This window comes from Branchiostoma floridae, chromosome 6, assembly GCF_000003815.2.
Source record: "Branchiostoma floridae strain S238N-H82 chromosome 6, Bfl_VNyyK, whole genome shotgun sequence".
Classification (NCBI taxonomy): Eukaryota; Metazoa; Chordata; class Leptocardii; order Amphioxiformes; family Branchiostomatidae; genus Branchiostoma; species Branchiostoma floridae.
Window position 1 is genome coordinate 2,031,539 of NC_049984.1, and position 14,422 is coordinate 2,045,960.

Sequence of the window (14,422 nt, forward strand, 5' to 3'; positions counted from 1 at the left end):
TACAAATATTTACAAAAAATGGTAAACCTGGCCAAATGGTAAAATTAGTTTATTGCCCTCATAAAAGTAAGCCCTATTGTTGTATCTGTATATTTTTAGATTTCACTGCTGGGCACTGGTGGATCCTTTGTGGTGGGCCATTGTTGCATGGCACCCAACCATACTTTGCAAGGATGTGTGAATTGCTATATTCCCAGCCTACCAAACCATTTACAAAAAATGGTAGAAAATGGTAAATAATGGTAGAATGCTGTTATCATTATTTAGAAACCATTAGAAGTATCCAATTCCACACCATGAATATTTCCAAAGTTTTACAGGACCAGGGAAATATTTATAAAGTTGAAACAGTGTTAAAAATATTTCTGAAGTATCAAATGTCCTAGACATATAATTACAAAACTTTAAAATCAATTCTAAACAATGGCAACAAACATCCGCATGGTGTCTTGGGATGGACTCTATACATATTTGTAAACGTCATATCTCACACTATAGTTAGAAAAATTCATGCTATGATACAATTCATTTATTCCACACACTAATTCAGGGTATGACGAAGTGAATTTTTGGTCATTTCGTAATTCTGTAAACCCCAACCATAATCGTCAGGAAAGTTAACGTTACATCTTTTACAGAAAAATATTATCTTTATATATTTATAATAAACATCATATTGAAGATGAGTAAAGCTGCTGTCCTTGATTAAATGCTTAGCAACGTTCAACAGGTTTCAGTCTACTATATATATTCTCCAATATATCAACAATACAATAGATTATAATTATCACATATCACATCACATATCACATCAGATTATGATTCATCAACCATTAAATTTAAAATTACAAATGGATTCATCAATATTCTCCAAAGCAGAATGATTTTTTCAACAAACAGTGGATCTCATATTTCCAAGAAGTGATATCCATAAAAAGATAAGGTAAATAGATCGTCACTCAAATGTAAAAGACCAAATGTTTGCATCTCTAGCTACTGACTTACATTTCTCTTTTCCACATGACTAAGTGGTAAATGACGAACAATTATGAAATTCAAATCAACTCATCATTTCTTTGTCACCTAAAAGCGGAATTCCTGGTAGTTGTCCAAGTTGGCCTGCTCGGACCATGCAGCGTACTGCGCTCCGTCCATCTCCGGAGCCAGGCGGTTGTCCGACCGAAGCCTGTGTCCGCCCCCTCCGATCCTAGAATGGCACTCCGGGCACGTGCTTTCCTGTGGAGAGCGAGTGCATGAGGTAGATTAGTTTTCACCTACGCAAGCCCTTTTTCGAACTATGAATGTCTTCAATGTGCCTTTATAAATATGTAGATGTGTTTTCTGTTGTATATACATATGTTATCATATCGTTTCTGACCCCCGGAAGAAATAACATGGAATCCAGTCTGGTTATGGCACGGCCTACCGTAGTTGCCCACTGTGAGTTAATTACCGGCAATTAACTCCCACTGGCCAAAATCCTACTGCATGAAAATTCTACCGGGTGTGGAAGATTACCCCGGCGGCAGAGAGCTGCACAGGCCCCGTAGAGAGCCGACACTAACTACGGTGGGCCGTGCCACAACGAGACTGGATTACAGGTTACTGAGGGCCAAATCTTCTGCTCGGGTTTACAGATTCCGAGTCAGATACATGAAACACAAACAGTTCAGTGCTTACCACTGTAGCTCCTCCACAGTCTCCGATGGCGTATACATGTCCGTTGGGACATTGGAACCAGTGTCCGCGTGACAACCCCATGGCCTGGACCACCTGGACACGTTCCTCGTCTGAGATCCCAATGTCGGCACCTCCCGACAGCCTGGTAGTCAGCTTCTTAACTTTTTCCAGGGCTTGCTTGACCAGTTCCTCTCTGTCCTCGGTGAAGGGTTTGAACCCGGTCAGCCTGCGTTTTGCGCTCAGGAGGTTCGCCTGGGCCAGGTCGTCTAGGCTGATTCCCTTCTTCCGGATCTGACCCTGCAGGACTCGGAGCTTCAGGAGGAAGTTCAGCCGAATCATCTCTCTCCCAAACTCCTCCCACTCCTGTGAACATAAGTCATCTTGCGATGAGTGCCAGGTGACTAAATGTTGTCTTAGCAACAATAAAAAAGTATGAAATGATATCGGCAGCAACAAACCACTTACTTGAATGCAGAGTGTGTAATTCTGGTCTTACCTGCTCACCCACACGTGCCGTCCGACGATGCAGCCACTTTTCCATCTCTGCGATTTCCTTATCCATTTGTAGAATGTGGCGCGCGTTTCCAAGGAGGAGAAGATCTCGTCTCCTCTCCTTCTTTAGTTTGGCAAGCCCCTTGAGGAAAAGGACTTTGTTTTCATACATGGCTATCTGGCCCAGTGAAAATATTCGGTGGTTTTTCATTTGCCGAAGGAGATCTTCTGACGCCTCTGCGCAGCGAGTGACCAGGTCAGCATCGAATTGGAGCTCTGTCATCAGCCTGTTGGCATTGGCTGCTGTTTGTGCCTTCTGGTCGTCTTCGCCGTACCATTTCTCCTTCACCTTCTCGATCATTCCCAGCGTCTTCTTGATGATGTTCCCGTAGCGCAGGTTGCGGCGTATTGGCGTCTTGCACTTCGGGCAGGTTTTGAGTTGGATGTTTCTGTCAGAGGTGTCGTCCATCCACTGATCCAGGCCGCTGACTTCTAGAACGTGGCCACAGTCTTCCAGCTGCACGAACTGGGCGTCGTCTTCGTCTTCAGTTCCGAAGAAGATCTCTGTCACCTCGTCATGGTCACACACGCGGCACTTGTCTGGGCAAGGCTCCCCACACATACCGATGCATGGCTGGTCTGTCTTGCATTTGTCACAGCGTCGGGTCTTCCTGCAAGGGCGGTCACACCTAGGACGATCGCAAGGCTCACCACAAGGCTTGTCACACTTGTGATGCCTGCATCTCCACTCGCATGGCTCCTGGCACGGGACGCAGGGCTTCCCGCACTCGTGTGGGCAGCGGCTGTGGATGCAGCGGTTCTCACAACGTTTGGTGCACGGAGGGCAGTTGCGTGTACACGGGGCCGTGCACTGGTGGGAGCAGACGAGCACACGGTTACATGGCCGCATACACTGTTGGTGCAACCTCCCTTGCTTGCAGCGACCGCACGTACCGGCGCACTGGTGCTCACACTTCAGTAGCTGTTGACATGGAGTGTTACAGACCAGGTCCTCTTCTTTTGCCGAGCAGGCTGCCTGGATGGTGTGACCACAGGGGAGTCGATGTGCTACCATCTCCATACAGGGCACGCTGCACTCTTGGCTACACTTGTTCTTGCATCTGTGGTTACAGGGAAGGGTCTTGTCGCATGGCGCCTGGCATTTGAACAGATTTGGTGACGTGGCGCATGGGATCTTCTGCTTGTGCTGACACCTTGGGATGATCTTCTCCACTGGCACCTTGCAGTCGCCGCAGGGCTGAGAACAGAGCTTGGTACACTTGTGTCCCAGGCTACACAGGACTTTGGGGCATTCCTTCTTGCACATGTACTCTTCATGCTCGGGGTCGGTAGGGTGGCAGACGCTTGTGCACACATGGCCACACTTCAGCCTGTGCGAAGAGAACGAATTCGTCATTAGTAGTTGACGTTTTTGGGATCGTGTGGCGTAGCAGAATAATATTTGGCCCAGAAGGTTCCGTGTTCAAATCCTATCATGCTACATATCTTGTGCTCTTGGGAAAGGCATCTTACACGATTTTCGTCACTCTTCCCAGGTGGAACAAGTAGTACCTAACTTCGGTTGGGTAGGTAAAAGAAGGTGGAAGGAGAGGAATGAGTTCCTCTTCCCAATACCGTGCCCTAGACACAATGGCTAACAACCCACTGACCCTACGGCCTAAAAAAAGGCTGCTTTTACATTTTTTAAATCTAAGTTGATGTTTGAGTCTAAGAACAAGCCAAGAATGTGTTAACTTGCCTGAATTCACAGGGCCGCATGCAGCCCCCCTCCGGTGCCTTGTTGAAGTCCTTCTCGGTGGCTGCAGCGATGACGCTGTCAGGGTGGTTTTGGCAGCACAGGTTAAGGTGCGTCCCCACACAACGCTGCTCTCGCAGTTCCTTAATGATCTGCAAACGAATAAATAGAAACCTTTTAATTGCACACCCCATTTGTCAGCGTGCTTCGTGCAATTATCCGGGTGGTTCACCAATGCGAAGTTATCCAGCTGGACCCCACCGGTTTGGGATTTTGAAATTCCGTGCAATTAACAAAAGTGTGCGGTAATCAAATGTGCAATTATCTGGTTTCTACTGTAAATAGATGCATTTTGCAAAGTAGCCTCCAGGGACAGTAATTTCCCCACCCCTAGACTCTTTCCGGGACAAGGCGGCTCAACCCATCTAACCACCTACAGCAGCCCCAGCACCAACTACTTCTAGGCATCTGCTTCAGCAGTACGAACCTGCTCAGATCTCTGACCATAAAGCGTACCGGATTCAACAACAGATCGATGTTGGCTACCTTAACCTGAAAATCATGCTCATTACGTTAAGTTTCCATAGACTGTGTTGAAATAGCATACTTTCAAAAGAATCTACATAATCGTACATTACCTTGCTCCACAGAGGACTCGCCTCCGCCAGCATTGTCAGGTTGCCTATGGCGTAGAAGCCCTTCTTTGCTCGGGAGAGGGCAACGCAAACACGGTTCTCAACCTGAGAAGAGAAACAAATATCAACCTTGATGTATATCAAGAAGTAAAACCTGTAAAGATATTGTTCTAACCACAATAATGTTTAAAAGAGAATCACTGATGATAATGAGTGAGTGAGTGAGTGAGTGAGTGAGTGAGTGAGTGAGTGAGTGACTGACTGACTGACTGAGTAAATAAAAGACAAAACCACAACACCAGAACAGTATGAAAATCTGTGACTGTGCAATCTATATATTTGCATACCTTGAGGAAGCCCACATTGCCCTCATCATTGCTCCTCACCAGTGACAGCAGGATGATGTCGTTCTCTTCTCCCTGGAAGTTGTCCACGGCGCAGACGCGCACACCATCAAAGACCTGCCTCGGCATGACCTTCTTGAAGTTGAAGAGTTGTCCCGTGTACGTGGTGAGGATGGTGATCTGGGACGGGCTGTACCCTTGCTGAAGTAGGTAGCGGCAGAAGCTGGCCATGAACTTCGCCTCATGCATGTTGGACCGGCTCTTCGTGTCGCCGTCATGCGCTTCCCAGTAGCTGTGATCCACGAAGAACATGTTGGAAGAGACGCCCTTGATGTTCTCGAAGTTGAGCACCGATTCGTGGTTGTCCAGTGAGTCGTAGATGTGCGGCGTCAGGAGCCGGGCGAACTCTGGCCGCATGCGATGCTGTGACTGCAGCCGCACACACTGCATGTCGTTCTTTACCATACGCTCAAACAGGGAGATGTCCATGTTGTATTTTTTGGCCAGTTGGAAGACGGTTGGGTTGGGACGGAGCTGTTGGTGATCCCCGATGAGGATGAGATGTCGGCACTGCTGAGAGAGAGTTGTGACGATGTGGGCCTCCAGAACTTCGGCTGCCTCCTCCACTACGATGATAGCAGGCCTGATGTCCTGCAGGATTGAGCGGTACTTGGCAGCACCAGTGGTGGTCATGCCAATGACGGTTGCTTCCTTCATAATCTCGCCGTCTTCTTGGCTCTGGAACTCCAGTAGGCGCTTAGCCGCACGTTCGTAGTCTTGTTCATATTCTCTGATAGACTCCTTGTATTTAGCACAGTACCTGGCAACCCAGTACCGATAGAGGCGCCATCGGTCCCGCAGCTGCAGCGTCCAGACATTTTGGACACGGCGAACTTGAGTTTCGGTCATCATGTCCGTCTTGCTGAGCTCGTGCTTTATCTTCTGTTTCCTCTTCTTTGCATTGGTCTGGACCTGCCACTCGCCCTGGTTTCCTGCCTGGTGCTCCTCCAGCTGTAACGCCTCCACATCAAGCGCGAGGTCCACACTGGCCGCTTTCCCCTTGGCCCTCCCTCTCTTTTCATGTCCGTACAGCTGCTCGTCGTCGTCCAGCAAACGCTGTTCCTCCAACAAGTCGGCTTCTTCCATGACGTCGATCTCTTCTTCTCCCTGTGCTGCTGCGTCTTCCTCTTCATCCCCCTCTTCAGGTTGGTTCTGTCCGTCTTCTGTCGGCAGTATGAAGACGGGTCCTGCCGGGACAAGCCACTGGACCATTACAGAGCCCTTCCGTCCACCGCCCGACCACCCACCGTCGTTGGCCACCAGCCACATGTTCACCAAGGTTTCTCTGTGATTGTCGTCCATGAACGGCATTAGGGCATCCTCGTGGATGAGTCCTCTTTGCGTCGCCATCATCTGTGCCACAGCCATCTCCATCTGCTGTTGAAAGCGCTGCATGTCGTTCCTTGCCTCCGCGGCGCCTTCGTGGATATACCGCGGGACCTTCCTGTCCTTCCTCTTACTAAACCTTATGGTCTTCAGATTGAACTGCTCCATCTTCTCACTGCGGCTTCGCCCTCCCACTCTCACTATGCCTGTGGAGTGGAACTCAGAGATACCTTCGAGGAACTGATCAAGGGCATGATTCGTGTAACACACCACAAGGATTGGCCTGGTTGGGCTGTTCAGCAGATCCTGGTCCCTCAGCCACACGCCCTTGTTCTTCAGCAGAGCTTGTACGATCTTCAGCCCGATGTAAGTTTTGCCAGTTCCCGGTGGACCCTGGATGACAGAGAATTCTTTGGTCAACGCCATCTTTACGGCGAGGTACTGGGACTCGTCCAGGTGTAGAGCATCAGCAGAAGGCCACATGTATTCTCGGAGAATGGGAACCGACCGGGCACGAGCAAGGTGTGGATTGTTGCTGCCGTATACGTTAACAAGCTCCTCCTCGTCGGAGCCATCTGATTCTTCAGGATCAGACCCCAAAAGGTCTCCGTACGGGTCTCTTGGCCTCGCACGACGTCTCACCCTCTCCTGCTTGGGAGTCTCAACTAGATCTCTGAGGTCATAGTTGACTTCTCCGAGCCCGTACCTCCCTCGCAGGTACGCCGGTGGATCCACGCCGTTGGCACAGTCGCAGTCCACGATGTACTTGATGAACGGCATTGAGTCCTGACGGACCTCCTGCAGACCTTTCAGGACGTGTCGGTAGGCTTCGAAGTAGGCGGAAGTCTCCACCATGATGAAGGTGTCTGTGGGGCTGATGGCCGACGCGTCTTCGAGGTTCTGCTCGAAGCGAACTTCTACGCACCCTTGTTCGAGTTGTTTCGGATCGCGGTTGGCGACAGTGGCGAAGAACATGGTCTTGAACTCGTCCTTGGAGAGGCAGAGGAGGGAGCCGAAGATGAGTCGCTTTGTTGACCGCCAGCGAACCCCCCGGAGCCTTGCAGCGTCGAACTGTATCCTGTAGACGATCCCACTCACCGTGCAGATGGGGTGGACAACGTGTACGTCATGGTAGACACGGATGTCTTGGAGCCTCCGGTCTTTTCCAAATCCACGTTTGCGCATGTCCAGGAACTCGGCGATGCCTTCTCGTAGTGGCCGTACGAAGTCTTCTCGCAGCAGCCTGAACTGGACGTCCAGATACGTGTCCACGTCTGGGTAGCGGCCACGGACAATATTGGGGCGGAGAAATGGTTCCTTGTCCGTGTGGATATCTTCGAATGTTGGGATGACCGTCAGTTCCCGGAAATCGTCCGGAGGCTGCTCGAGCTGAAGTTGTCGGTCCAGGCGCGTGGCTAGAGTTCCGTCGTCGTCTTTCAAGACTGCTCCTTTGCGTTGGATGGCGTCGATGATGGCGTCTTTGCGCGACTCAACCTCCACCAACCTTGTCTCTATGTCTTCGTCCACAACGGTGCTTACGGCCCGTAGAGTGTTGATAGTTGTACCTAACACTGCCAACGGGATCCCTACCTGTTAGAGACAATCATATGTAGTACAACATTACAGAGTTGACGTCCGTAAACCTGTTCGAAAGACTAACTTTAGCAAGAGAGATCAGCCTGAAGACAGCTCTCTATCTTCATGGCTACCTGACCCCCGGCCCCAACGAAAGGGACTAGGTAGGTAGATAGGTAGTAAAATGATCCTTGAGACGGAAATAAGTTTATCGCTGACTTGATAAACATAATTTATCAATGATCATAATAACAGTGATAACAAGTTCTCGTTACAAATGACTTACCTGTATGTGAGAACTAGCAGACCTGTCCAGCAGCTCACGGAACAACCTGAGAGCACATTTGATCGGTTCTCCAAACTCCTGCTGTGCGTGGTAAGAGCTCTCTGTCAGCATTGTCGTGAAGTACAACGGGAGGGCGCCGGTCAGGAAGTTGGAGTTACGGACCATCACCATCAGCTTCATGGTGTTTACTTGGAAATAAGGAGTCAAGACATTTCATTAAACCTCTGTGTCATATATATGGCTTCCATCACGTGTAAGGCCTACGTCACATTTCCAAACCGGGGCCCGGCCGGTCAGCTTTCGGGAACGAAAAGTATGATATAAAAGACACCAAAGTACACAAGACGTAAAAGAGAATAGTCGTGGGCATTATTTGTGTATATCTTATGTATACATTTCTAATTTGGGAATGTGAGCAAGTCAAGAATGTCTAAGTAAGTAATGTGACGTTAGCCTAAGTAACATGTTACGGACCCGTAATGTTTTATCATGTTGTTGTCGTCCAACTTTGATCCATAATTGAAGATCCAGAAACGCTGATACATGTTCTTGATACAAAGGTAAAGTTGTACTTCTATGATGGTCTCATAAAGCTAAGCTCGACTAGATCCGTTCATACAGCTGTAGTGTCATGTGTTGTTATTGTGTGCGCATCTTGCGGAGGGTGATGTCTAGTGTAATTCAGAAAAGCTGATACTTGATAACAAATGTAAATTTGTACTACTGTGATGGTATCATAAAGCCATCCATATGTCAGGCGTTGCCCGTGACAAGTCGTGATTGTTCATCCAAGTTGTATGATTGTGATTGATAAGTATCCTGTCCTTGTCAAATTCCATCTGTATTGTCTCTAATTTTGTCAGCAGGGCTAGCCCTTTGTGATAGCCACAGGATAGTTTGGCAGCCCTGGCTGTGCGTACTGAACAGCCAAACCAATGAATAAATAAATAAACATGATTGGACTCCAGTTGGCTATGTAATAAGACTAAGAATGTCCCATACCAGGAGATGTAGAACAGTCGCACGCCCTTGCGAGAACGCGGAGTAGTACAGCCACCAGGTCCTTTCGAATGGAGGTCTCATCTAGCAGTTCCTTACACCCACTGGTCCGCTCCACCAAGGTCAGGACGACCTGTGATAGAGGGAAGAGAAGAATATGTGAATAACTAATCACCAAGCAGATCTACCGGCGGCAGACGGGCACTATCAATATGCCAAAATGATCCCTATTCTCTACTGGGGATATGCGGCATGACCCTTTGGACAAGCCTATTAATAAAGTATCATCAGGTGGCAAATGGAGATTGTTTGGCAAATGGAGATTGTTTGGCAAATGGCAGAAGGTAATATTTAAAGGCTCGATATTCGGAAACGGGTTGTCTCCATCCCCTGTAAAACAACCAGAGAGTACTGTATCAGGCCTTACTTTGGCAATACATGATTTACTCGTTTAATCTGCAACTTTCCACATTCAAGGATTTGCATGTCAGTGACGACACGGTTTCAAATTGCAATATTTTGAAAAAAAATATTGCAGTTTGAAACCACCGTCCGTCCACTTGATATTCCTAAATACGGATATAGGCTACCCAACGGATATAGGCTTACCAACGGATATAGGCTACCCAACGGATATAGGCTACCCAACGGATATAGGCTATCCAACGGATATAGGCTACCCAACGGATATAGGCTACCCAACGGAAATAGGCTACCCAACGGATATAGGCTACCCAACGGATATAGGCTACCCAACGGATATAGGCTACCCAACGGATATAGGCTTCCCAACGGATATAGGCTACCCAACGGATATAGGCTACCCAACGGATATAGGCTACCCAACGGATATAGGCTACCCAACGGATATAGGCTACCCAACGGATATAGGCTACCCAACGGATATAGGTGAACTATTTCTATGTGAGTATCACCTCTTTCGGGTCCTTCTCGCCCAGCTCTTGCAGCCTCCGGAACCCGATAGGCCTGATGACCCGGTCCCGCCGTCTGTCAAAGCTGCCGTGGGGCGGGCCTACATTTCTGTAGGATGGTAAAAGTTGTCAATTCGGTCGTTCTTTCATTAATACGATCAAAGCCAGACACCAAACCTGCTCCTGCAGTTCCAAAGCAGCTAGGAAGCCACATACTCTCTGCCCCAAGAGCTATCTTACGCTGAAAAAAATCACGACGATAGCATGTCCAGAACTCGAGATATCAAAAGCAGAATTTGCGCTGCAGTACCGTAACAAGCCGCTATGTGCCCCCAAAATCTAACCATTTCCGGCTTGGCACAGCTTGTCATACCGTACAGACATCGCTTGAACTCACCTTTCCTGCCAATCAGCACCTCCCCTCCCTCCACCACGCTGCCCACCCCTCCCGCCATAGTTGCCTCGTCCGCGGCCACGCCCTCGGAAGCCGAACCCCCTTCCTCTCTCCATGGGAAGGGCTGGCCTCACAACAGCGTACACGGAATGTAGCCAGGAGGAATAAAACAAATAAAGAAATGAGTTCGAGATAGCCTGATTAAATCTCGCTTATAGCAGCCCGCCAAACATCCGCCGGCCCCCTAGGGAGGGGCCAGTTACAGCCCTGGACAGCGGAGTTTGTGTTACACAGACTAAGTTCGAGACAACCCTTGTTCTTTACTAATAATATAAAAAAAAAATTAGATTAAACCACTGAGAAAAAGTGTGGCAATTAAAATTATTGCCATGGCGACGGTTTTATTGTTTATAAGTATGAAAGATTGTTGTTATTAATGGGTTTTGAGAGTCGTATTCCATTCGCCTGGCGATTAATGTTCAGAGAGCATTGCTGTCAAAAGGGGTTCTCTTGTGAGTGAAGGGTGAAATAATAATGTAAATGCTTCTCATCGATTTTACAAAACAGACCCTCATTTACATAAACCATATCAGTTGATTTTCTTCTCTAGCTTACCACAATGACATTAAAGCATTTTCTCATTAATTATGCAAATTAGGTCTTTACTGTGCATAACATATATCTATCAATATTCTCTTACTCAGTTACAAAGGTCACATGTTGCGATGGTCCTATAATTGAATTGAGCATGTTTAGCTAATTATGCAAATTAGCTTTCAATCTGCATAATTGATATGTAATTATATGAAGCATCACGTAACCTATCCACATATTCCGTTTCAAAGTCTGATACTAAACCTGTCCTGCAGTTCCAAAACAAGCCGCTAGGGAGCCCAAGCCTATACCACTTATATTACTCACGGCTTCAAGAGCTGTCTACCACTTAAAATTCATAGCCACATGTCCAGAACTCGTGATATCAAACCAGGAAGTTCTGCTACAGTACCGTAACAGGCCGCTAGGGGACCCAAAATCTAATCGTTTCTAGGTCTCAACAAGACCTATCCACATACCAAATATCAACACAATCCATCCAGGCGTTCTCGAGTTATGGTGGTCTTTTACAAACACACACATGCACATACCGGTACAAACGCTACCCAAAATATAACGTTCTTGGAGAAGGTAACTATCACATCGCTATCTCACAACCCCACATCATTTAAGCTCAAACAATGCTTGTTTCACACATCGGTTTGCATTTTTGAAACAAAACTATCAAGGGTGAAGAAGGCCACCAAACGTTCCTAACTCCTGGGCACAGACCACGAACTAACCAAGAATTTATTTATTTATTTATTTATTTATTTATTTATTTATTTATTTATTTATTTATTTATTTATTTATTTATTTATTTATTTATTTATTTATTTATTTATTTATTTATTTTTTATTATTTATTATTTATTCATTTATTTATTTATCTATTTATCTTTATTATTTATTTATTTATTATTTATTTATCTTTATTATTTATTTATTTATTATTTATTATGTATTTATTTTTTTATCTATTTTTTATTTATTTATCTTATACATTTCTGGTACGTCTGAAATCCTAGGCTTTTCTCAATTTTGCACGGCGATCGGTCAAAAATCGCCATGCGCGAATACGGAAAACACTGCTGTGCACACGAATAGGCCTATACCGCTATGTGCCCTGCGACCGGAAAGCTTACCCGCGGAGGTAATGGTTCAGTCCGGCATGATGCAACTACGCACGCGCGGACTTTGGCATTCCTGACATTCCTCTGGAAGTTTTGGAAATCTTTGCAAACGGTCGCTCACTATACTATTAGGCTCGCCCATGAGGCGTCGCCAAAAAGTAGCATATATAGTGCCCAGTATTTAGTTATGCTGAACTCTTTACTGTTGTTACAGACCATTGCGTAGATATGAGGGTCTGCATGGGGGGTCTTGGTAACGCTTAACGGTGAATTCAGATATGAGTACTGATGATTTGAACATATTATTATAACGTTACTGCCCTAGAACTTGCCATACATTGTACCCGTTACAATCGTTGTGCAATGAAGATTGATTCATTTATTGTATTACTGATGGAACGCGACCTTGATCATATGTTCATTATAGAGCTCTTTACAATGATAGCAAACAAAAATTGTGTCCGTAGCTTGCTTAGAGCACGAGGTACAAAATACGGAAGTTCCATTGCAGTACCAAGGGAAGCCGCTAGGTGGCCCGAAATCTAATGATTTCTAGTGTTCGTCACACCCCACCAACACACCTAGTTTGAAACCAGTCCATCCAGCCGTTCTTGAGTTATCTTGTTCACAGACAGATAGACACACACAAACGCTAGTGTGATGAAAATATGACCACCATGAATATTTCATGCTGGTAATAAACAGGAGCCCCAAAGCAGTGCATACATGGCAATCATTGCATTGCAATGTTTGAGTCTTAGATTTGTCATGTTAAACTGCTTGAGTCGGAAAGCACCCCCCCCCCCCCCCGGTCCTTTTGCGGAAAAAAGAAGAGGCCCTGGCCTCATTTTCACACCTAATATGTTTTAGACAGTCAACTGTGAAGTGTTACCGCAGTATGCAACCACGTTTAACAATCATTTTGCTTACAAAGGGTCCCATAATCCAGACAACAGTAACAGTTTGCCCTGTTACGCCTGTCGACCGATCAAGGTACGCGTACTAAGGGTGAGAGATTGATTACGTGTACAACCGTTGGCCAATCAAAAAGCGCGTACTACAGTCTACACTATGACCTGTCTGTCTACAGAAACTTGGCTCCCTTCCAAGTTTCACTGCCCCTCCCCTTTCTCAAAGTACTTATTATCGATTGCCCCAGTGATTAACAATATGGGAGACACACTTACACATATTTGACAATTTTTGCGGTGCTACTAATGTGTCTAAGGTGTGGGAGTCTACTTTTTATATACCTAAGTAGAACATTTCTGTCATTAACATACATAGTACAAACTACGACGAAGTGCACTTCATGTTTTACAGTGGCAGCTGAGGCACTCTTTCGTGACTGATATCAATACGTTTGTAGCAGTGACTCGACTAATATAAAACGTAAGTAGGGGACTAATTAAGAACTTTTATTGCACGACAATTGAACATGGTACAATGTATGGCAACAACTATTACCACGAAGATAGATGTATAGTCTAAAACTTAACATCCTAATTAACATAACAATAAGGGCTAATACAAGTCTTTGATATAATGTTACAATCAAGTAGGGCTAATCATGAGTTTCGGTATTATGTATTATGAGGTTAGGTAAGGGGCCGTTAATTTTGGTCGTCAGCCATTGTTTGGCTACAGTGCAGTCAGACCAATTTTTACGTTAGATTAAAGATTTTACAAGCTAAAAATACTGAGAGTTTACGTATACGGGTGTCTGGAATCCAGCCAAAACTCTTTCAGTGCCCACGCAAAACATAAGCAGACGCTACATTGTAAACATGATCACCTATCCCCTACTAACACACAATTCAAGTATGCTCGTTCGATTGTGAACATATTAGAATGTCACACAGTCAGATACACAGTGAGAACAACATGGCTTTGTTGAAAAGCTGCCATATGGCCGAATGAGGCATTGAGATGAAATAAACGCTGTGAAGTGAATTGAATGTTAGGATAGATCCATCTAGAAGGTAACTGATATCTAGTATTGAATCATTCAATATATCACAATGACAGCATGGGTTCGACCCATGGTTGTCATGACTCTACATTTAACAAGAGGAATGCAAGCTAGATCTAGCGTTTTTTTCGGAATTGGACATTCCCCACCTGTATGCTGAGCCTCCACCAGGCCTTCCTACGGGGGTACAGATCGTAGAATTCGGCCAAAACAAGAGAATGATTGGCCAGGAGAGTCAGTCCA

General features: G+C 46.1%; 1 protein-coding gene across 1 annotated transcript; it reads right to left on the minus strand.

The window, feature by feature from the left end:
* Window positions 1-861: 861 nt before the first annotated feature.
* On the minus strand, window positions 862-10,181 carry LOC118417436 (NFX1-type zinc finger-containing protein 1-like). The gene is made up of 9 exons (XM_035822998.1): window positions 10,089-10,181; window positions 9,157-9,286; window positions 8,155-8,342; window positions 4,911-7,883; window positions 4,567-4,668; window positions 3,932-4,080; window positions 2,177-3,563; window positions 1,681-2,043; window positions 862-1,236 (listed from the first exon to the last, which is right to left on the minus strand). Exons 3-9 carry the CDS (start codon window positions 8,332-8,334, stop codon window positions 1,084-1,086), a joined length of 5,307 nt encoding a protein of 1,768 aa, XP_035678891.1. The 5' UTR covers window positions 8,335-8,342; window positions 9,157-9,286; window positions 10,089-10,181; the 3' UTR covers window positions 862-1,083.
* Between the last annotated feature and the right edge of the window lie 4,241 nt (window positions 10,182-14,422).